This window comes from Megalops cyprinoides, chromosome 22 (genome assembly GCF_013368585.1).
Source record: "Megalops cyprinoides isolate fMegCyp1 chromosome 22, fMegCyp1.pri, whole genome shotgun sequence".
Classification (NCBI taxonomy): Eukaryota; Metazoa; Chordata; class Actinopteri; order Elopiformes; family Megalopidae; genus Megalops; species Megalops cyprinoides.
The window spans coordinates 1,322,292-1,347,396 of record NC_050604.1 but is presented as its reverse complement, the minus strand read 5'-3'; the positions used below and the strand labels follow the sequence as shown (position 1 = coordinate 1,347,396).

Sequence of the window (25,105 nt, the reverse complement as noted above, 5' to 3'; positions counted from 1 at the left end):
CATTTTCCAGATGACGTTGGGATGACGTTGCTATGTGAGCAACGGGCGGATATTTTCAAAATGGAGTAAGTGTAAAAATATTGCAAGGGAAAAAAAGCCCAAAATAAAATGAGTTTTTAGATATTCTTGAAGCTGATATAGAAATAAATATGTTTAGGGAAATGGTCGCTTGGATTTTCAACTCAAACTAGCAAGATGAGCGTTTCAATCGGCAATAAAATCGAGGTAAGTAACTTTAGCTAAGGTTAGCAGGTCTATTTGTTGGATCGGTCAAAACTTTTATAATGTTATCAGTCTGTCGGCTTTTACTTGATACTTTATATAGCCATTTACGATCAACATGACGTTAGCTTGACCTATATGGTCACAGAGCGGTTACTATTGTTATAACATTAACTGTAACTTACCTACGCTGGCTAACTAGCGGTACTTTTTTGTTTTAGTTATGGGGATGAAGTATGTGTCTGTCTAACGCTAGACCTTCACAACACAGTACTTGCTAGTGAAGACTTAAAGGACTTTGATTCACACAAACTGGGATCCAGTAATCCCATTCATTGCTGGGCTCGCGTCAAAGCTAATTCCACGAACTAGTTTGCTGTCTAACATGGATAAGCGGTTTTACGCGACACATTCTTTGCAGTGCAACTAGCAAACAACAAGTTAACAATCAAACAAGAATGAACTCTGCCATCTTAGCGTGTTCCTGGATCAGTTACTGGTTGTAACGTTCTGGCGATTCGTGTGAAAGTTAAACAACACACTGAACGTTCTTCAACTAAACTCAGCAACGTCGATCTGACCTTGTAGGCCAGACACTTTAAGCCATATTGTGCGTCAGATTAGATCAGAAGCTACAAAGAATGAGGTGGCAAAACAGCTCGCAAATCTGCGTCGCCAAGCTATGGTTGCTAAATCCTCCATTTCGTGTTGCTAAGACGCGGACACTATGGCCGTAACCTGACTGACTGATGCTCTAGGTAACTAACCAACTACCTTTAGCGGGAACTAACCCGCGATAACACATTTCACCAAGGTAACACACTAGCAAAATAATGACTTTATTTTCATCGTCTGAACACCTGTATGTTACTAGCACAATACAAAACGCTTGACAGATAAACGCAACCTGTCGTTGAAAATGGTCGAAAATGGTCATGATGTTCTGCAAAACTCGACGAGCAAAGTAAAGTTAACAGGGAATGGAGAGGTGCCAGCTGCAGCCGATGAGATCAGGATCGAGGTAGTTAATTGGCTAGTTAACGTTTTTGGTGTTCACATTTATTGAACTAGAAATCTTCGAAAGTGTTTCTGGTAAGAATAGTGCTGGGTAAAGTTTACCTTTTCAGTTGTAGCTTTTATCATGACATCTTCACTGCTGTTTTGCTTGCTAGGCTAACACACAGTATCATCCAGCTGCCTCCGTAATCATTTGCCTGCAACCAAAACTGTCTATCTTGATCCCTTAAGACTTGCTAGCTCGCAAGTCATCTTAATTGTGTAGCAGCTAGCATGCAATCTTTCTTCTGCAGGATTTCAAGGTTCTCACCTTGCTCGGAAGGGGCTCCTTTGCATGTGTGTACAAAGCAAAGTCAGTCAATACGGGTTTGGAGGTCGCAATCAAAACGGTAAGAATTCTGTCTTCGTCGTAAAATCTCAGTTTATGCGGGGGTAAATCCAGTTTCATATCACCCGGGCATAAGATACCACTGAATGAACGGACACAGTGGTAAGGGCATTGCCTTGCTGGATACCCTACTTGTAGTTGACCTCAGAAAGCCCCTCTTTACTATAGAGCGATGTCTCAACATATAATCGAAGCCCTGCTGTCCTGTTATGTCTGCATCTGCAGATCGACAAAAAGGCTATGCACAAAGCTGGCATGGTCCAGCGTGTCCGCAATGAAGTGGAGATACAGTGCCGCCTAAAGCACCCTTCAATTCTAGAGGTGAGCACAAACAGACAGACTTGTGAATGGAAGTTTTCTGGGAAGAGACAAAATGATGAAGTCCATGATGTGAGGAGCATTGGGATTGTGATGAACAATCTGAGTGCTTGGAAAAAATCATAATTACAGTGTGATGCAGTATGCTCAATACTTCTAATCATTACTTCCTTGTGATCAGGGACAAAATTTATGAATGTAGTTAATGTGTAATGTGTTGCTGTCATTTGCTTTAACTGTTCCTTGTGATTACAGTTCTTTTCCTTTAGTATAATATACATTCCTGGGTGCTATGAAAGTCTCTAAAGGAAAAAATACAGTGGAAGTTCACTGAATAGCTCTGCTCTTTGCTTTCACAGCTGGATATTGATAACCCAAATGTACTGTCATTTTAAAAAGTAAAGCAGACTCAAACTGACTTTCATGGTATTGAGAGCTTGAATTTGCATACATTCATAGTTGCTTAGTCCTATTGTACTTGCAAGTGCCGCATCACATAAAATGAAAACACTTCAAAGTGACATATTGGAGAAGTAATTGTAGTAGCAAGGGAGACTGAAATTGTCCTGTTACATGAATAGATTTTACCAATTGTTTTGATGAAATGTGATGTAATGAAGAATCATGAGACACTGCATCATGTGTGACTTCCCCACTAGCTGTACAATTACTTTGAAGACAGTAACTATGTGTATCTGGTCCTGGAAATGTGCCACAATGGAGAGATGAGTCGATATCTGAAGGACAGAAAGAAGCCTTTCACAGAGGATGAAGGTATGTGCACTGTTTATCATGGGAAGTGACATTCAAATATCTTTTATGACGTAATTTATTAAATAACACATTAAACATAAACATTTCCAGCAAAGTACAATAAGTACCTTGTGTATGATATTCAACCCACCAGAACTACCTGGGATTGTTTTTAATCTAAATATGCTCCTTATCTCAGGGTCAAAAATTAACATTAACTAGCATGCCAATGTTGGTTTTATTTTCTCTTTTGCGGGTTAAAGTTGCAGGGTCCCTAGCCCCTCTGGCAGGTGCTTTTTTTGTAAAAAAAAAAAAAAAAAAAAAAAAAAATGTCCATGGCCTGCTCTGTTAGTCAACAACCCTTCTAAAATGCAAGTTGCCCAAATTCATACTCCTTTCAGTCTGGTTTCTAATGTTTTTAGTGGTCAATGGCAGGGCCCCTCTGTCATTTTCCTGCTGTGAAACCTCATGTTGGCAATCTCTGTACAGTTCTCTTATTGTCCAGTCTCAGGCTACTTATGACAGTGCGATACACATTCTTCTACAGCAGGAAAATTCTGCTTGATTCAGTTGCTCACTCACTAGTTTTAGTCTCTGAATTTTTAAATAAATAACATATTCAAAATATCAAAAGATAAATTGATAGATCAAATTATGCGATGTGACAGCCATGGTACAGAGTAGCCAACTATCTCTCAGACTCTGGCAGGGTAGGAGGGTGCATAACAGAACTTTACGGAGATGACCAACACTAGATTTCACAACTGTAAAATTGACAGTGACTGTAGTAAAACAAAAAAATTAGAAACTGCACTGATAGAGGTGTGAATTTGACCATCTTGCATTTTTAGAAGCGTTGTTTGAATAACATAGTAGACGTTAAGGGTGTGCAAAAATATTGTTTTTTCGATTAATCTTTTTTTTTTTATTATTATTCCAATTCGATATCGATCTGTGAAATTTATGGATCGATCTTTTAGGCTAATATGCATTTTTTTCCCGTTTTCTAGGTTAATTTTCGAAATGGTTAAACATAGCCAGAGAATTAAATAGACGGGCTCTGACATAGCCTAACTGTCATATTAAAGGCAAGTACTAGTCGTGATATTATATCATGAAAGTAGGGCATTTAAGTAGAAGCATGCAATGGTGATTTCCTCATTTCAAACAATTTATTGAAACAAAAGCCCACAACAGTGGTGGGTATACCACAACAAAAAGTGTCAATGTCTCAATAACTTGTCATGTGCCCTTGAGCATCAATTACAGCTTGACAACGACGTCTCATGCTGTTCACAAGTCGACTTATTGTCTGCTGAGGCATGGCATCCCACTCTTCTTGAAGGGCGGCCCTCAGGTCATTGAGGTTCTGGGGTACAGAGTTACAAGCCTGTACACGGCAACTCAGCTGATCCCATAGGTTTTCTATGGGATTCAGGTCTGGAGAAAGTGCAGGCCACTCCATTTGAGGTATCCCAGTCTCCAGCAGTCACTGTGCCATTCACAAAGTGTAGGGCAGTTCTGTATTGACTAGACACACCTGCCCACACTGTAACACCACCACCACCAAAGGCTCGTCTGGTGACAACAGTGGTTGATGCATAGCGCTCTCCTTGACGTCTCCAACATCGTTGGCAGCCATCATTTCTGCTCAACGTGAATCGACTTTCATCAGAGAACAGCACTGAGGCCCACTGGTCGCTTGTCCAGCGTAAATGCTCCCTGGCCCATGCAAGACGATGACGCCTGTGCCTGGTAGTGTGGTCAGGTACCCTTGCAGGTCGTCTAGCATGCAGACTACGCTGATGTAAACGGTTTCGAATGGTCTGACGTGACACTTGGGTGCCTCTCACCTCCCTTAAATGTGCCTGGAGTTGAGTGGCATTCATCATCCGGTTCCGCAGGGCACTGTTCACAATGAAGCGGTCATCAGTGTGGGATGTGGCCAAAGGACGTCCACTTCTATGCCTTTCTGTGACTCTTCCAGTCTCTCTGTATCTCTGTTGCAACCTGCTGATGACACTCTGTGACACTCTAAGCTTAGTGGCCACTTCCCTCTGAGAACATCCTGTTTGAAGCCTCGCAATGGCACGGTACTGTTGATCAATTGTTAGGTGTCGTCTTGGTCTCATGATGTCAAAATGTGAACAGCATGATGTAGAGGACTGTTTAAATAGCAATTCTAATTGAACCAGGAAATTTATTGGATGATTCATGGATCAAACACCTGTTGTGAATTTTGCCGTTCAGCTCCTTGTTAGAGAACAGCAAGTTGTGTAAAAAGTACTGAAACATTGAACAGTTGGACATGTGCATTCAAAAGTTTAGAGAAGGTCAAATTAAGTTCACCTGTAAAGGTTATAGTGCATTTTAGGTTCATCCTGAAATTTCACCCGAAAGCCAAATATCCCTAACTTTTTGTGAGTAGTGTATGTTCACTGCAGTCACAGCTTTTTAGCTTTAGCTTCAATACAGTGCCCAACCACTACCTTGCTACCTAACTAGCTAGCTAGCTAAACTGAACAGCAACACTTGCTCACGAATGCAATGTAATTTAGCGCAAATCAAGAGAAACGCAGTTGTTCATGTTCGTTTGCTAGGTAGGTAGCTAGCTAGTTGTTCATGTTAAGCTAGCAAGAAAACGTTCACAATTGCAAAGTTGCTACTGGCAGTCAGCTACGTTTTGTCAGTCATTGTAGCTACCTTACAAACCAGCTTTCCCTGAGCTAACTGTTACAAATACATTGCTGTTTCCTGTCATTAATAAGTAGGCAATGATATAGGTTAGTTTTGTTTTTAAGGAACTATGCCCATGTGTTCCTCAAATAAAAAGATTTTGGTATACAGCCATGCGTCGCTTAACGTTCACGATACGTTCTGTGAAATAGGACGTTATGTGATTTGGATGTTGTGCAAACACCATACTATATACTTAGCAAACTTATGGAATAGGCACGAGATTGGATGCTGCTGTTTACGAGTCGAAGCATACACTGTTATACGGCAAACTTTTTAATTTTAAGTATGCAAAGTTCACATTAAAAAAACAATAGAAAATACCGTACAGTACATACATAAGACATTAGCATAGGCGTTTATTATGACTATCAAGACATACACTATATGGAAAAAGTATTTGGCCACACCTGTTTTTCAGGGTTTGGGCTAGGCCCCTTATCTCCAGTGAAGGGCAATCTTAATTCTTCAGCATACCAAGACATTTTGGACAATGCTATGCTTCCAACTTTGTGGCAACAGTTTGGGGAAGGCCCTTTTCTATTCTGACATGACTGTGCCCCAGTGCACAAAGCAAGGACTATAAAGACATGGTTTGATGAGTTCGGTGTGGAAGAACTTGACTGGCCCGCAGAGAGCCCTGACCTCAACCCCATCGAGCACCTTTGGGATGAACTGGAAGGGAGATTGCGAGCCAGGCCTTCTCGTCCAACATCAGTGCCTGACCTCATAAATGCTCTACAGAATGAATGGGCACAAATTCCCACAGAAACACTCCAAAATCTTGTGGAAAGCCTTCCAAGAAGAGTGGAAGTTGTTATAGCTGCAAAAGGGGGACCAACTCCATATTAAAGTATATGTGTTTGAATACAATGTCATTACAGTCCCTGTTGGTGTAATGGTCAGGCATCCGAATACTTTTGTCCATATAGTGTATATGTATTTGAATACAATGTCATTAGAATGTAATGGTCAGGTGTCCAAATACTTTTGTCCATATAGTGTATGTGTTATATGGTATACTATGTACTGTACCATTGTACGCCTGGCAGCACAATCTCTTTATTTCCATGAGACATGAAATAAACGTGTTGCGTGCGGGAAGCGTTGCCTTCACTACGTCCAGTTACATCCACTACGTCCCGTTCTGCGGTTGGGATTTTTAAACTTTATTATAACCTTATTGGACGTATATGCGAACGGACGTTGTCTGAATGGACGTTAAGCAGCACATGACTATAAGCGTACAAGCCTTTGGCCTTTTCTTTAGTGATTTTCAGTTTGTTTTCAGTGACTCTGCATTTGTAAATTTGTTTTCCCTTTAGAGCGTTTTAAACATCTCTCCAAATATGGAAAGCTGCTATATAGTATTTCATATCTCATTCCTATCGAATCGATATCTAATCGGAATCGAACCGGATTGAATCGAATCGTTAGCTTGTGAATCGGAATCGAATCGAATTGGGGCTTCTGTGCCAATACCCAGCCATAGTAGACGTGGTACATTTTATTTAGTTATACAAAAAGCAGCCACCAGAGTGGCTAGTGACCGTGCAACTTTAACCTGTCAAAGAGAAAATCTAAACACACTGGTGTGCTGCCAAGTGTTAATTTTGGACCCAGAGTTAGACTAGCGTGTTGATATTGATTTCCACCAAAGTATTGAAGTCATAATTCTTTTCATTTGTCTGTGTTTTGCCACTAAACAGCACGACACTTTATGCATCAGATTGTGAAAGGCATGCTGTATTTGCATACTCACGGCATTATGCATCGGGACCTTACCCTGTCCAACCTGCTGCTCACCAGCAGCATGAACATTAAAATAGCTGACTTTGGCCTGGCCACTCAGCTGAAGCTCCCCAATGAAAAGCACTTCACCATGTGTGGCACTCCGAACTACATTTCCCCAGAGGTGGTGACCCGCAGTGCGCATGGGCTCGAGTCAGACGTGTGGTCGCTGGGCTGCATGTTTTATGCGTTCCTGATGGGCCGACCACCGTTCGACACGGACACGGTCAAGAGCACCCTCAGCAAGGTGGTCCTGGGGGAATACGAGATGCCTGCGCATGTGTCCCTCGAGGCACAGGACCTCATCACCCAGCTGCTGCGCAAGAACCCGGCAGACCGGCCAAGCCTACCAGCATTGCTGGACCACCCATTCATGACCTGCCGCAGGCCCGGCACGGATACGGGCTGCGGCCTGGCCGAGGCCTCCATGGACAGTGGCATCGCCACCATCTCCACTGCCAGCGGCAGCCGGCTCCTTAGGAAGTCCCGGCATGTGATCGGCCCTGCCCTCCCCAACCGCCCAGTCCCCATCCCCTTCGAGACGCGGCAGACGAACAACTCCGATCCCGAGGCTGGGGAGCAGTGGCTGCAGGCACGTGGAGGCCAGCTGTCCCAGAGGACTGAGGAGTGCAGGCCACACTCACGATACCTGAGAAGGGCCAACTCTTCGGTGGGCTCCTCCATGGGTCTCTCCCAGGATAGAGTGCAGCCAGTGCTGGAGAGGTGCCACTCTGTAGAAGTGCTGCAAGATTCAGGGAGACCAGCATTCCCCCTGCCGCCCAGGCACAGAAACACTCCCCAAGGTCTCAGTGAATGCTGCACCTCCCCGCCGGTCAGGATAACTGCTGAGTAAGATGTGCAGCGTGCCAGAATTTCATTGATGGTGTTTATTTAACAGGGCCACTCACAGTGGTCAGAAGTTCACCAGGCCTGTGATGCACATCAGTCTTGCAGCATCAGCTGTGATAGAATACTCTGCGTAAGGGTAGAACAGGTCTGTAAAGAGGGTGTGTGCAGTTCAGTGTTGTTACAGAGTGTTCACATTACACTTTATGTTGTTCATCTTAGGCTAAAATCCAGTAACATTTCATTGCAATGAGGGTCCTCCACAGAAGGTGTTCTGTCTTTTTACATTTAGCTCTGAATGTTCGCACTCCACGCGCTCATACCAGCAATCAAGCTGTCAGATGGCAGAGTCAGAGGGTTTACCACACTGCTTCAGCAAAGAAGGTACTCCTTTCCCCTTTTTCAGATGGGAAATATCCGTAAGATAAGATGAACCTGCATTGGGTAAAGCAGGCCTTGTAAAAATTTCAGTTGGTGATCTGATCCTTGTTTTCATTGTCAAGAGCTTAAAATACTATGGAATGAAAGTATGGCAGACTGTAGTGTATCCAAGGGGAACGTTTAATGTGATATTATGATTGTTTTGGCTGTTGCCCCTCAGGGCCTTTTCAGAAGCCCACAGATTCAAGCACTCACAGTGGCGGTAGCTTCCATGGTGACCCTTGGGGTGACGAACCGAGAGGCAGGGTAAGGGACACCCCCTTCAACTGCACCCACAGTGCCTCCCAGACGACCTCCAGGACCTCCAGAGAACGCACTGTGGACGGCAGCAATTTCCAGTTTGCTTGTATAGATCGCTGTCTCCCAGCTCCCAGAGACAAGCTGAGCGCCGATCCAGAGAAACCCACCAAGCATGCACTTCCTCTCCTGTGTGCGGCCAGACTCAAGCCCATCAGACAAAAGACCAAAAATGCTGTGGTAAGAGACAGGGCAGTTCATATGTGGGCAGCCCCACAGCTTTTTACAGGGAGAGATTACGCAATGTCTGTACGCAGACACACAGGCTTCTCTTCATATTCATAGTGCGGTGTCCACCATGGGATTTCTACACAGGAGATAACGTGTCTCTGCTATTACTGTTACAGGGACACTTTCTCTTTCTGAGGCAGACAAAACTTTCCACAGTAAAAGCAAAAAGGTTCCACCTTTACACATTTGTTACAGAGTGAAGAAAGAACATTTATTTTTTTATATCAAATTTCTATGTCTTATTTTCCTGTTTTCAAAAAAGTAACATAGATGCTAGTGACCACAAATTTTAAAATTAAAACATGATACCTTCTTTGTAAGTAAAAAAGAAAAATCCTATTTCAGGTGAATAATTATTCTTGCAAAACCATTCTACCAGCAATTACAATAGCAGTGTCGGGGGCTACTAATGAAATACATGCTGACTAGTGTAGTGGAGTGTAGTTCAATGCAGACTGTTTCATATGTAAAGTCTTTTCCGGAGAGCTTTTTTGTCTCTAAACAAGTGTGTGCTACATTGTGTGTATTGTGTGTTCTCACAGCATTGTATCTACAATGCCTGAAGCATCATTAATGACACCCAAAATGGCATGCCTTGCTTGCTATATTAAGAGAAAAGCAGAAGATCAAGGTGATTTGTAAATGCAGTGAGTAATGTTAATGATAAATGTGTTTATTTAATATTGATTTCTTCCACCGTATTACCTGTTAGATATTTTGCTCTCTGTACATGATTTTTTTTCTTACAGGTGAGCATTCTTGAAACTGGAGAGGTATGCATGGAGTTGTTGAAAGGACCTAGCTCCCAGGAAAGGGTTAAAGAGGTCCTGAGGATATCAGGTGATGGGTCAATGGTGAGCTGTTCTTTTTCACACATCACCGTTCCAGTCTCTGTTTGCCATTTTCCACCCAAACCTCATTTCATTGTTTACAGATAAACAGCATGAGCATACTATCTGTGGTTTGTTTTTTAATTACATATACATGCTATGAATTTATTTCCTTTGTTCAAGTGTAATGGTAAATGGGATCATGGGACCACATACTATGCTTTAATCCTGCTTTAAGCATATTCCTGACTTTTCAGGTCACAATCTATGAACCCAATAAAGGCATCGGCTTTCCTGTACAAGACCGCCCACCCACCCCACCTGAAGACATTTTCATCTGCAGTCATGAGGATTTACCAGGTGCACACCAACCCCAATGAGTGCAGGAAAAGCCCAGCTTTAATCATATCTATGCAGTGAAATGGCATGATGTTTAGTACATTGAAGGTGGCAGGTTTCTAATTGGTAAGACCTCAGAGTCTCCCCTTCCTGCTACTGCCGCTGGGCAGTAGCTTTGCTGGATGCAGCAAGGAGAGCAATGATGCTCCCTCTCTGCCATGCTAAGCTATTCATCGCAGCACTCATCCTTCGTAAGTCAGTTTACATTTACACATTCATTTGGCAGAGCATCTTATAAGCAGTGAATTTGTGGTGGTGAGGCAGTTAGCCACACAGATGCTGACACTGTAGTGCTGGCCTTGAAATTTAGTGCTGTTGTGACAAGTGGAGTGGGAGTTGGGAGTGCTGTCATTGGGCCCATAGCTGTAAACTTACTGTAAGTTTCCAGCTACCCAGTTTGTATCACCACAACCCAGTTACCTCTGAGCTTAAGCCAATGTGAAAGCTTTTATCTTCGATGATTAAATCACAATCCATTTTACAACTGCTTGCTTTTATCACAGAGTTTAGGAGGGGAAGGAGTCCAGGTATAGTCTGGATAGGTGGGTTTGGAGTCTGTGCCAGAAAATGGCCAGTGATCCTGCTGTTCTGACAGTAATGGGTGATTGGGTTGAGTGACCATTCCAGGAGGGGGCTGTTAGGCAGAGTGGAGTGGTCTGGCAGCAGTGTAGAGGGTGATGATAGATTGTAAGTTTTTGCTACTGCTCAGGTATCTAGAAGCGTTTTGGGGTTTTTTGTGTGTGCTTATTGGTAGTTATATATACCATTTGTCTTGGGGGTTCATGTCTGTCTGTGTCAAAGGGATGACATATTAACGTGGGACCACTAGATGGACCAAATTGGTATGGGTTTGCAATCTCTGATTGTAATTGTTATCATCTGTTGTCTATAGAGAAGTACTGGAAGAAGTACCAGTATGCCACCAAGTTTGTTCTGCTGGTGAAATCAAAGACTCCCAAAGTAACCCTTTACACAAAGTATGCCAAGTGCGTGTTGATGGAAAATTCCCCCAACGCTGACCTGGAAGTGTGCTTCTATGATGGTGAGTCCTGCAATGTAAAGGAAAAATCTTCTGTAGTGTGTGGAATCTTATCTGTCAGGTGCTTGAGTGGCCTCTCGATGGATAGCTCTGAAGGATGATAAACAGAAGGGTGTGTTTTGTCCAACTTCAGAGGACCTTAGTGGCAGTGCACAGTGCTGGCTTCAGTGGGAGCCTTAGACTGGCAGAGTACCACTGGTATTCTGGCTGGTAGCTTGAAAGCTGTGGGAAGAAAATGCCCACTAAAACATTCAAATGAAAGTGAAATTCTAATGCATATCTATGTTTCAGATTTGTGTACAGTACACACCATTTTTAAGAAATACTGATATACAAATTGACCGTATCTAATGAAAACAAAACTTGAGAATCATTTCTATACTAACTTCACTCCACTTAAAAATCATGCAATCTGCTGATAAAAATCATTTTGGAATCCCTTACACCTAGAGCTAGGCAATTTTCCCGATTTTCTCAATTAATTCGGTTTATTTTGATTTTCAAAACAAGAAAATCGTTCAATTTAAAAAAAATTGAACTTGATAAACGTTCTATAATTAAGCAGCAGCTTGGTAACCATTTTTATTTCATTCCGCGATTCATTTATTGGCTAATACTTGAGGTGGGAGGCAGTGTTCTGCTCGTCTGTCAGTCGCACTACGTCTTGAGTCTGTAGCACGTGAATACAAAATCCCAGCACAGCAAGATGGAGGCAGGTAGCAGTTCACAGCTGGTAGCAAGGAAAGGTGGAAATATTACTTTGGTGAAATGGAAGTGGTATGGATTTGAAGAGTCGGATGTGGAACAAAGCAATGTAAAGTGTAGGGTGTGTCGAAAGTCAGTTGTAAACAAAAGTGCTAGTATGACCAATTTGTTCCAGCATTTACGACAGAGAAACCCTGTAGAATGGGAGAAATGCGTAAAACAACGGGATGAAAAGAAATAAAAGCCACCCCCCAATCCCCAAACCTTCCACTAAAAGACAGCTAACATTAGCTGCGTCATTTTCTGGTGGTGGTCCATACGACAAGGTGAGCCATCGGTGGAAAGAAATTACGGAGGCGGTGGTATTTCATGTCGCCAAAGACATGATTCCCATTTCCACTGTCGAGAAAGAAGGATTCATTAAATTGCTGCAAACAATCGATCCCAAGCAAGAACTGCCTAGCCGAAAGCATTTTGCAGATGTAGTACTACCTCGTCTGTATACTGCTACACACGAACGAATAGCGGAGAAGTTGGGAGAAGCATTGTTTTATACTACCACGACATACCTTTGGAGCAGTCGTACCGTGCAGCCCTTTAACGGTACACTTCATCGATGAAGAATGGACACAAAGTGTTTGCCTCCAGACATGCTATTTTCCTGACGACCACACAGTCGAAGTAATAAACCAAGGGCTTAAAGACATTTTAGCTTCTTGGAAACTCAGGGAAAACAGACAAGTCTGCGTGACTACTGACAGCGGCAGTAACATGATCAAAGCTTTGAAGCTGAATGAGTGGAACGATCTCCAGTGCTTTGGACACAGACTCCACAATGCAATTGGTAAGTTTTATAATGAATTCATTTATTATTATTATAATTTTTTTTTTTTTTACATTTAATGTCAAAGGTGTAAAAAATGTTTATCATAATCTGTTTATTAGCCACATATTTGTATACAAGGGTTTAGAGGACAAAGAGTATTTCAGTAGGCTATTTTTTTTAATTGTATATTTCAAGTTTTAAATTAAATATAGTCTTTTTAGTATGCATTAGCAACATGATGTGTGGTACTAAGGAGTTGTTTGAAAATGACAGTCAGAGTTTTAATGCAATCTGTTTTTTCCTTTTAACAGACAATGGTGTGAAAGATCTGCAGGTTGTAAGTGCTTTTTCCTTCAGCTGGAAGAGAAGAAGAGATCTGGCTTCTGTACAGGCTGAGCTGGGCCTACCCATTCATCAGCTCATTACAGAGTCCCCAACCAGGTGGGGTTCCAGACAAAAAATGATCAACCGCGTTTTGGAGCAAGAGCAATCCATAGCCCAGGTACTGGGTTCAGACAAGAAGTCTTGGCAGCTAGTACCTACGTGGCAAGACATGGATGTGCTGGAGTCAGTGAACAAAGCTGTAAGTCCACTGCAAGAATTCACTGATGCATTATCAGGCGAAGAGTATGTTAGTGTGTCCTGCCTCAAACCAGTGCAATAGCAAATACAGTGATCCTGCCACAGACAAACTCCTGACTATTGCCTCCTTCTTGGACCCCCGGTTCCACACTTCTCACATAGAACATGACAAAGTGGATGGAATCAAAGAACAAGCTATTATAGAGTTGATGTCTCTACAAGGAGAGAAAAACACAGATCAGCCTGACAAAACTGTTCTGATGCAAGCAGCAAGTAGCCCACCAGGCAACCAACAAGATAAAGCTGAAGTTGATGCCAAAGAAAAAGACATCACTCGCCAGCTTTTTTAGGAAGACTGTGCCACACCCATATACTCCCCTGTCAGAAGAGGACATAATCAAAGCAGAGCTGTATGCCTATCTGATGCTCCCTCACACAGACCCTGATACAGACCCACTTCATTGGTGGAAGCAGCATGAGTCTAACTTCCCCAAGCTAAGCTGCCTGGCGAGGAAATACCTTTGTATTCCTGCACCCAGTGCTCCCTCTGAGCGGGTTTTCAGTGCAGCTAGAAACATTGTGACCTGCCAGAGGGCATCCCTCCATCCTGAAACTGTAGACAGGCTTGTGTTTCTTGCAAGAAACCTGTAAAAACTGCTGCTGCTGTTGCACTTTTCTTGGTGTGTCTGCACTTCAAAGCTGCTCCTGCTTGAATTGAAGGGATTGTTTTGACTGTCAGGATGTGTCATGACTGTTTATGTTGTTACGTGTTGTTGACTGTATGTTTTAACCTTATGTCATAGGATGTTGCTGGTTGTCATTGTTTTTGCACATTATAATAAATTTTCTTTAAACAAAGTATTTTTTGTCTTTTTCAGTATAAGAACTAAAAAAGCAAGAGAATCGAGAATCATTCATGACTTTTTATTTTTTTGTCATATCACCCAGCCCTACTTACACCACATAGCACCAGTGGAATGTGATGAGTGGAGAAGGCAAACTTCAAACTGTAGTGGGCTCCTGAGTGGCTCAGTCGGCCCTACAGCCCACAAAATGGCCAGTTCCACCCTCCAAGAGCTCAGCCCTATAGCCCAGGACCTGGCCAGTTTCAGGCTCCAGCCAACTCAATAGCATGCTGTTTCCCTGTCACTTGTCATTAATTTGAAGATTACAACTATCTTAAAGTATTGACACATTTTTCCTACCGCATCATGTTCCAGTTCAGTGTTAAACTTACTAGGATTACCAGAGAGATTAGATTAATATTGAAAAGATTATTAATCTGTCTAAATTTGTTCTTTAAGTGTGTTTTACGTAATACACTTGGAACAGGTTGTGTTCCAGGCTTGAAAGAGTGGGCCAAAGTGGCTGCCACAGCCTCCAGCTTACTGACCATGTGGCGCCATCTACTGTTACAGGACAAGCTTTCTGTTAAAACATTCACTTTAACTATCATTTCAAGTCATTTTATAGGTGTTTTTAATTAAATCCAGTCTGTGCTTTGAAATTATAATGGTAACACATTTACAGATGACCATGCAGTAAAGAGCTGATATCAGTTTACCACATGAGTGCTTTGCAAAGGTAATGGTAGCCTGAGGGAATCCTGGTGCTGGTATGTGACTTCCTCTCTCCCCTGCTGCTACAGGAGCAAAGACGCACAAGTCAGCAGAGCTGGTGCGCGTGGTGGAGCGGACGGGGAAGTCGTACACAGTGAAGGGGGAAGCAGGGCTGAGCGGCCTGAGCCCAGAGAGCAAGGCCTACATGGAGCTCACGGATGAGGTAGAGGAAACTCTGTCATTCAGCTGGCAGGGTGGGTCTGCTTCAAGGGGAAGTGCTGTGCTTAGAAGTTATACCAAAAATATGCCTTAGAGTACATGAAAATGGGGAAGTGGAAACCATTAATGATGGTGAAGCTGATTTGGATGATTAGTTATTTTATGATTCATATGGTCATCAGGGGGCAAAGGCTGTGTACCTGCCCTGTTACTGTTATGGTTATTTCTTTAGCAGCGTGGCTTACATCTACAAGTTTGATCCACTTCTGAATTTTTTTATTTTCTAAACTGACTGACATGGAATTTCATTTTGTTGAGTTCCTCATCAGAATGACACTGCGGAAAGCTGGTAGAGTAGAAGGTAAGACTGCCTTCAGCAGTGACCTGACTTAGTTAGCTAGATAGTTTCATTGTCTATGGAGCTATGGGCAAACTGCATTTACCTCGACTATTAACAATGTTTGTAGGGCTGTACTGAAGAATTTGAAGCTTTGTTCTTTGAATTGGCATTTGATCGTGAAATTAAGCATTCGATTATTAGGATGGGTGCTCAGTTGCAGTTTTAAGGTTATTTAAGGTGATCATATGTCATAGACCATCTTCTTTTTGGGACCTAAAAATGCTTCCAAAAAAGAGGACATGCCTGGGAGAAAGATGACATATGGTCACCCTAGGTTATTGCTACTGTAATACAAGAAATTTAGATGCTCAAGCGGCCTACTTTTTATTATCATTTAACATAAACAATTTTGCCAATAAACTGTGGGGCACCACCAAGTGTAACAGACCTTTTTTCATAGACAAAATGCCTTCTGTGCTACGAAACGCATAAATTCATTACAAAACCATGTAACACTGTAATGCATTTTGTCCATGAGAAACACAAACACGTTAGCATTGTGTCCACAAAATACTGGAGAGCACATACTTTCGTGCACAGAAAACAAAACGGATGATTCCTGTTGTGCACTGAATTGACTGTTGTGTTTTTCATTTTGTGGACAAAAGAAACTCAATTTGTATACAAAAGGAATTCTGTCCACGTAATAGATGTCCCAGGCCAGCATTTATGCTTTTGTGGCATGAAATGCAGAACGCGCTATACGATCATCATTCCGAAATATCATGTATCATTATCTACGGTCAACTTAAGGTACATGTATACATCTGTATGAATATAATCCTGTTGTACAAACAATATTTTTCTGTTTATAAACTCAGAATGTTCAGCACGTCCTGAAACAGCTAAGGCTAATGTTTCATGATCAACTTATGTGCAACTTCTAAGGCATGCAATATCGTTGTACCTTGAATGCGTTGTATAGCACTCATAGACTGCAAGAATGAGAATTCATAGAATGAACTTCATGCGACTAGTTTGATTAAAAAGCCTTTCAACATGCAGATATTTTTAAGCCTTCACTTGGGAAGTGTTGGTATTCCACTCATGACTATAAACGTTCAAACTAGCAAGGTCTAGTAAGTAGGATTAATTCATATTTAACTGTAGACAGAAAATACACTGTGGACTTAGGAGACAGTGCCAATTGATTTTCTTATGAGGGTCTGTACAAGTTGTCAAGTCGTAGATAAAATATCAGTATGAAACATCCACATTAATAAATTGCAATAGGTAGCTAGTGAAATCTAGGTGAAAGAAATTGCTTTGCTGACCTTGTTTTTGGTAAGTTAGCTAACTAGTTTGGGGTTTGAAGTGATCAGTAGCTAGTTCTATAGCTAAATATGACTTTTTTACTTCAATTTTATTTGTGAAAATTGTGGTTACCTAACAGTGCACTCGTGATTTTAAAAACTAATATCACAAGTTTACATAGAAGAAATAAATCTGATTAGAAACTGAGCGCAATTTAAACTGATTTTGAATTATTATTTTGAATTGCTTCTTGCACATTTTAAAGTTGTGTGTAATGATGTTACATTGCATGTACTACTGTATGGCAACTACAGCTGCATGTAAGTTGCTTCATGTAATCTAAGTGTGTAGTCTTTAAAGCAATACATACAAAAATAATGATAATTTTAGGAAGCTATGTTTTTTATATTTGTACTGAACCAGAGTTGGTTAATTGCGAGCATCAAACTGTATACTGACTATCATGACATGTAGCTTAACAGTTGCCTTTTGATAAATAATATTACAAAATCATATTTACATTATTTTACATGGACTTATACTCCAATGATTGGGGAATTATTTAAAGATGAGAAATCAGCCTCTTAATAATTTTAAATGTGGGACTGATCCAAACTGAGGTTTGCTGAGCAAAGTTGCCAAGACAAAATTCCCATGGAAAATTTCTAAATTAACTGGAATCCCCTCTTTTGCAACCATATGTCCAGTAGGACGTTAGGCTTGTCTCACCATGACAACCACTGCACTCCTTCACAAGCAGTGAAACAAGTTGGATGGAATCCTTCCATACACTCGCCTGCAGCCAGTGACTATTTTTCATGCATATACCTCCCACAGCACAGAGACACAGGGGCAATATTCATAAATGCTAGCCTACCTAGTAGCACAACACACAATGAATTATGTACCACTGCTGTGGGCTTGTACTCATGTGACATGACGATATGGCTGGGGTGAGAAGTGGCCCACAGGGCTTGGCAGTGCAGCACTGAACTTCTGACAGTGGAATCACTGGAAATTATTTTTATGAATGGAACTTCATAAAAACTTCAAGTAAATAATTTCAAAATGACTGCATTTTTGTGAAACTCCTGACCAGTTGCCTGTATAGGGTAAGTTGAATGTGTGGGAAAAATAGCATTCTGTGCTCTCCAGGCCCATCGTATGTGTCTGGCCCTGGAGGCAGCCATCACAGCAGAGGAGCAGAGAAGCACCGCATCCATTCCTTTTTTTCCTATCACAGTTGGCAAGTGAGTCAGCTAGAAAAATCCAACCCTAGCAGTGGGAAGAATAAAGATGTATAGATGCTATACTTGGTATAGCTTTGAATATTTTAATGAAGTGTTTTGAATATTTATAACCATTGTGTCAGTGTGGCTTCTACTCATAATGACCAGAAACATGACATGCTAAAATATATTTGATAAAAACTTTTAAGTGGCTGTTCACGACTTGTAGCTACATTGTGCAATTTTGGAGATAATTGTATTGTATTATTGATAAATGTATTGAAATGTTCCATCAACAACACCTGACACTTTATTTGGTTCTGTCAGGAGGCCTAGCAGCTCATCCTCCCAGCATGCACTGGGGTCAAAGGTACCTGTGACTCCTGATGCAGCACAGGTCGGTCTGACGTCCCCCACCCAGCCCCCTCTCATCACGCCATCGGTAAGCTCTTACTCATGCCATCTTTATCTCCTTTAGCCAGTCTTCACACCTGTCTAATGGCTGCTCTCTGTCTAGATGATTTCCTGCGATGGGTCTGCCCTCACTTCAGCCAGCCTGGTAAAAGGCCTCTCTCCAGTGTCCTCCAGGAAAGACATCACAGGCACAGGGAAAGTGCTCAAGTCTGTCTTTGTACCAAACATTGGCTGGGCCTCCCAGGTAAACACTGAACGTCCTCTGCAGAAGGTAAAACACAGCACAGACACTGTCTCTCCATGTGGGTAAATTACAGACATTTTGGATGGGCAGGATGTTTAGACCATTTTCTCATTGCAGGGATTTTGTAGCCTTGTGCCTACAATCAGTTTTTCAGAAGTTCAGAACAGCTGAGTCATAACATAGAACTGGGCTAATTATTATAAGGGTCGTTCCATGCCAACTCATCCAGAATTCAGAACTTTTCCCAGTTCATGTCATGGATTTTCTCAACAAAAAAAACCATGTAAAAACTTCTGTCAAATTCATGGGACCTTGCAAAATCCTATAGCTCTACTCCAAATACTTTTTTTAGTTATGAATTTTTGAAGTTTGGCCCTCGGAGCTAAATTTCGTCATTTTCATGATTCTTTGTATGTGCATTATAAGCCTCACCAATTGCTTATTTTTCACTGGAATGGGTTGAAATTTGTACTGAACGTCCAAGAAACCCTAAGGATAATTTGCAACATGTATTCATGTAAATAGTTGTGCTGAATATTTTACAGTAATCAAATTAATAAAAATAATTTTTTACCCAAACGAAGAATCTTCCATTTTCAAAAATTAATATCTCCACTAGTCTTCACTTTCTTGCAACCAAATTTTGATTGTGTAGTATTAATATAGTTTTATCACATGAGTTATTTGCTCCTGCATCGAAAACTGAGTGCCACAGATCTTGCTAAATATAGCTTTGGAGCTGAAAAAACACTTTTTAAGATATTTTGACTGTATGTTTTCCCAAGAAGGATTATTTTAATTTCCTTGAAACTTTTTTTATGGGAAAGTGTTAATATTCATTGCAGATATATAAAAAACTTACAGATGTTATATTACTCCTTCATCATATTTATATCATATTATATTTAATAATTTTTTGAAAATAGCTAATTTTTCATTAACTTTTCATCAATATTACATTCAGAGGTTTTATTTCATATGTAGATATTTGTACTATGTTGACTTCAAGGTTTTCTGTCTGTGTGATACCTATTGAGCCTGTTTTTCAATGGGTTCAGGAAGTTACAGCTTGAAGTGGCTTGGTGGGTTGCATACTAGATGATGTCATCTTGTTCTGTGTGTCTGGACAAAATATTAATCCTAGTTCCTTAGCGCAATACACATATTTTATTTCGGAATTTCAAACTTCAAGTCAGAACATCCACTTCTCAACTTCAGTAGTTCCTTGTCTGTTCCCACCTCAGCCAAACTTGAAAGATCAGCTTTTCCATTAGTGTAGGCTGTCTCATGACAGTTGGCTTCTTCTTCTAGGCTTTTTCCCATAGAGCAGGGCTCCATGATCTCACTATCACATCAAACTGCTTAATGATGAAATGAATTATGATTGCACTCTTTTATATACCTTCTGGGTATGTTGCAATCCATTTTGCAATAATGCGCCCAAACTTGTTTCAGGTGGGATTAGCCCAGACTTGCTTTATTGTATTCTAATGCTACTAGTTGACGATGTCAACCTAACTACCTAATTGGCTGGGGGCAAGCATTAGGCATGCCACAGTTCAACAAGGCAAAAATCATGTAGTGCAAGCTTACAATAAATCGAGGGCCAAATCTGTAGCTTTGATGGCCCAGGGGTATCATCTGCTGTCTGCTCTCAGGAGCAGGAAATCAGAAGCAATGATTCCAGTCTAGATCTTCACCTGGGTGCATTCACACATAGATTTGTGTATCAAATGCCTAAGAAATTACTGAAGTTAAGAAATTGTCTTCTATGTATTTCTCAGTATTCTATCTGTAGTGATGTTCTGTTATATGGCAACGTTCAGAAGCAGTTTTTACGAAAGGGAGTACAAAGACAAAACACTGAATGAAGAACAACTAAATCTGCAAATAAAAGGACAGTTACTAAGAAAATACATGAAGAATCCATATAAAAATATACAAAGCATTCAGAACAAGTAAAAAAATGTAACTTTCTTTGACATACACATAAATTAGATGGCTGATGTGCTTGGGCCAGAATTCCCCTCACATGTTTTTCCAGTGAGGATATAGCCTTAAAGATATGGTCTTGTGTATTTTGCTGAGTATATTTAAAATCATTTTTATACCAGTATATTTAAAAGGATATATAGATAACGGGTATGATTATTTTGGTAATATTCTGTTACGTGAGCAGCTGTGCTATATGACAAAAGTAGTGTATACCATATTATCCTGCTATCTGTGTAAAACTTAAAATGTAATGTTACATGAAGGTAAAAAATGTTATATACAGTGCCTTGAAAAAGTATTCAGCCCCCAATACTCAATTTATTGTCTCAGATTCCAAATTTAAAATATATTAATATTTTTATATCTATATATTAGATTTTTTTCCAGCTGGTCTACACAGAGTTGTACATCATGACGAACCACAAGAATCATCCAAAACCTTTCGAGAATTTAGAAAAAAATGCAACTAAAACTTGGAAATTTAAAAAATTTCCACACCCTTTGTAATTATCAGGCTAATCTTGCTCAGGTGCAAGATATTGTCTTATAAACTCATCCAATTTGTTGATGGTCTCCACCTGTTTAAGAAATTAGTGGATCACCTGTTATGAATTACTTCATGAGCATGAGGATTTTTCATTGAACAAACCAAAATGAAGAGAAAAGAGCATTCAAAACAAATGACAGGTATAATTGTGGAGAAGCACAAACCTGGGGAAGGATACAAGAACATTTCAAAGGCACTGAACATACCTTGGAGCTCAGTGCAGGCATTCATACAGAAGTGGAAGAAATATGGAACTACAGCCACACTGCCTACGGCAGGCCACCCCCCTAAACTTAGTTGCCACACAATAATGACGCTTGTCAGAGAGGCTACTGTGATGCCAACTGTCACTCTAACCGAACTAAAGAAGTCAGCATCTGCAATTGAAAATTATGTCCATGGGTATATGGCTATTGCACAGAATGGGCCTTGATGGAAGAGTGGCAGGGAAGAAGCTCTTATTGGAAAAAAAGCATATGCTTGCCCATAAAAACTTTGCAAAATGTCACTTGGAAGATACTACAAAGATATAGCAGAAAGTCTTGTGGTCTGATGAGACTAAAGTGGAAATTCTTGGCTCAAACACTAAGCGGTATGTGTGGCGTAAAGCTAACATCAGCCAGGAAATATCATCCCCACAGTAATACACTCGGGGGTAGCATCATGTTATAGGGTGCTTTGCAGCAGCAGGGGCTGGCAATCTGGTCAAGATTGATGGGAAGATAAATGCTACACAATATATGGAGATTTTGGTTAAAAACATACTCCCCTCTGCCAGAAAGTATAAACTAGGGAGGAAGTTTGTGTTTCAGTAGGACAACGACCCAAAGCATACTTCCAGAGCAACACTGGATTGGCTTAAAATGAAGAAAATTGATGTCATTGAGTGGTACAGTCAGAGTCCAGACCTTAACCCCATCGAACATCTATGGAAAGACCTCAAAATTTCTATCCACCCCCGCTCCCCAACCACCCTGGTACAGCTTCAGCAGTTTTGCAAGGAGGAATGGGCTAACATTGCTCCATTACATTGTGCAAAATTAATAGAGACTGATCCAAAAGGACTGATGGCTGTAAGGGGTGTGAAAGGTGGTTCAACCAAGTACTAAAGAAAGGGGGGTGAATACTTATTCATTGTTGACATTTACGTTCTTGATTTTTTTAATAATTTATAATTTTTATAGTTTATGATTTTATTTCTTTTTTTGGGCTGCACTGTTGAGTGCTTCACAAATAAAAAAAATCTCAGTCTAGTCAAAATCTCAGGTTGTGGAAATCATTTGTGTGAAAAAGGGTTGGGGGCTGAACGCTTTTTCAAGGGATTGTAAAATTAATCCAGTGTATTTTGCTGTACCTGGGAGAGAAATATTGATTGTTTGTGTAATGGGAAATATGTATACATGTATGTTCAGCTTGTTTTGGTTGTGCAACATATGGTTGTACTACATATGCACACACATCCAGTTGATCTTCTAGATCAGTGGTTCTCAACAGGTGTGCCGTGAGGCAAAGTGAAATGTGCCGTGGAATTTTGAGGAACCCAATACGTTTTTATACAGGTGTGTGTGTGTGTGTGTGTGTGTGTACCTATACTCTGTGAAAAGACTGATTTTTATGCTGTGTAGCACACGTGTTACATTACATGGTTCGTTTTCATTAGCGTTATTAAGCTTTTCATAGTTTTCAGTTAGCATTTGCTGTATTTTTTAACATTAAATCGCTGTTTTCTCAAAGCTAAAATTAGCTAGAATTTTTTCCAATCTAGTGTTCTGATTGCACCAGTTTTAGCATACGTGCTAAACGGCAAATCACACCAGTGTGACCGTACACGTGAAAGGGTTAATGTTAATGAGTAATGTTTTGTTTTGTTTTGTTTTATTTAATTTTATTTTAGTATGTTGCTGTTCATGATGCTGCGCTGTCGGACAAGTTTTTGCTCCCATGCACTTTAATACATTTTTAGTAAATTATATGATTGCCTGTCTGAATTAGCTATCTGTTTGATAATTATTTGACAGTCTGCTGTAGTGCAATATGGGTCAAGTCTCGCTATTGACATAGTAGCCTATCGTAATGTGTGTGAAATTCTTCATAATCGATAACCAACTCTAAGTTGGTGTGCTTTGACGTTCTGGTTTGACCTTTGATGTGCCTTAGCCGCAAAAAGGTTGAAAACCTCTGTTCTAGATGAAGTGAATTGTTGTCAGTTTCCCCAGTCTATTGGTAGGAAGCTGTCTGATGAAGGCTGTGCTGAATCATTGCTTTTTGTCTCAGTAAAGTGAAGACTAAGTAGTGTTGAGAGTGTGCGGCATTTTCCCCTTTGTGACCAGCTCTAGTGACTGCCAGATGATAATGTTAATTTACCCAGATGGCTGCAGTAGATCTGGGTGCATGTTATGTGTGTCTGTCGATGAATCCACAGCTGACCAGCGGGGAGGTGTGGGTACAGTTCAATGATGGCTCCCAGCTGACGGTGCAAGCCGGCGTGGCTTCTATTACTTACACTTCCCCTGAAGGGTGGACCACAAGGTACTGAGCACAGTGCACCAAAGCACACTGCCCCAGCAAATGCATTCAGGCCATTTCAACAGGGTTGATTTAATTCACATTATTCTCTCTCTCTTTCCATTGGAAATTATGACTCTGTATGTCTTATTCCAGGTACGAGGAGAATGAGAAGCTTCCAGAGCATGTTAAGGAGAAGCTGCACTGCCTGTCATCCATCCTTGGGCTGTTGGCCAGTCCAGCAGGTCGGCGCTGATGATCACCAAGTCTCACAGAATCCCTGTGGCTGCAGTAGGATTTCAAGAGAAATCTGTGTTAGCTTGGATGAAACCCCACTCCTGTATCTCATGACTAAATTTTGCTTGTAAATACTTTTAAATTGCTTTGTACAGTGTATTGGGATAATGTAAAAGAATGTATTTTTTCATGTTTTCTGCCTGTACAGTGTAATTTTCCTGTACTTGTAATCTTGTCTCAGGGTTGTGTGTGTTTTTACTCAGCATTTATACCACAGCTTTGATTAAGTGTACGCCTCAGTATGTGAAAAAATTGCCTGAAGCAATAAACACCTATGGGCTGGCTGAAAGCCAAGTCCGCCATGCATTTATTTTTATTTTTACCGATCACTCACTGAAGAATGGCAAATGAAATCTAAAATGAAATGGTACACATTGTTGTCACACCAATGGTTATTAAAACAACTATATAACATATTAAAGATTTGAACTGTAATGGAAAAATTGCTCAGTTCCAACATCTCAAGTCGCCCCCTCAAGGTTTTGAAAGGAGTAAGAGGGGAAAAACTGGTTGCATATATGGACTCCTGTGATGCAGGCAGCTGCATTATATATTGTACATTACCATTACATTTGTTTAGAACAATACTAGCATAGATGATATTTTCCCCTCTTTACCAGAATAAGGCATAGCAAAATCAGCATGCACTAGGGAAATGCATTTGGGGGCAGAGCACACATACTCTTATTGATTTTAAATCTATTCATAAAAGTATACTATTGTATTTATTAAGAAAGTGAAAGTGTATAATGAACGGAAGTGCCAATTAAAATGATTTCAACTTGAAAAATTGAATTTAGATTTTCAAAAATTAATTAAAAATTAAGTCTGGTACTTCTTGTCTGATGTTGACCTAGGCTTGCAATACCTTTAACAGACCTTCACCTGGTTCAGCTTTTTAAAGCACCAGGCAATGCCTGGGCTTGTGTCTGACCTGAGAGGGGCTTGATCAGAGGCCACGGTCTGCAGCAAAGCTCTGCTTCTGAAGAAACCAGGCTGTGCTTTTTTACATTTAAACTGG

The 25,105-nt window shown here is 40.8% G+C and overlaps 1 protein-coding gene across 1 annotated transcript; it reads left to right on the top strand.

Annotated features, from left to right (window-relative positions):
- The first annotated feature begins 195 nt into the window (after positions 1 to 195).
- Positions 196 to 24,067, top strand: plk4 (polo-like kinase 4 (Drosophila)). Its single transcript, XM_036517441.1, has 15 exons — positions 196 to 225; positions 1,533 to 1,628; positions 1,853 to 1,948; positions 2,605 to 2,719; positions 7,144 to 8,074; positions 8,791 to 8,989; positions 9,790 to 9,894; positions 10,128 to 10,230; positions 11,162 to 11,311; positions 15,070 to 15,203; positions 18,009 to 18,103; positions 18,410 to 18,524; positions 18,600 to 18,740; positions 23,705 to 23,811; positions 23,944 to 24,067. Exons 1-15 carry the CDS (start codon positions 196 to 198, stop codon positions 24,041 to 24,043), a joined length of 2,517 nt encoding a protein of 838 aa, XP_036373334.1. The 3' UTR covers positions 24,044 to 24,067.
- Positions 24,068 to 25,105: the final 1,038 nt, after the last annotated feature.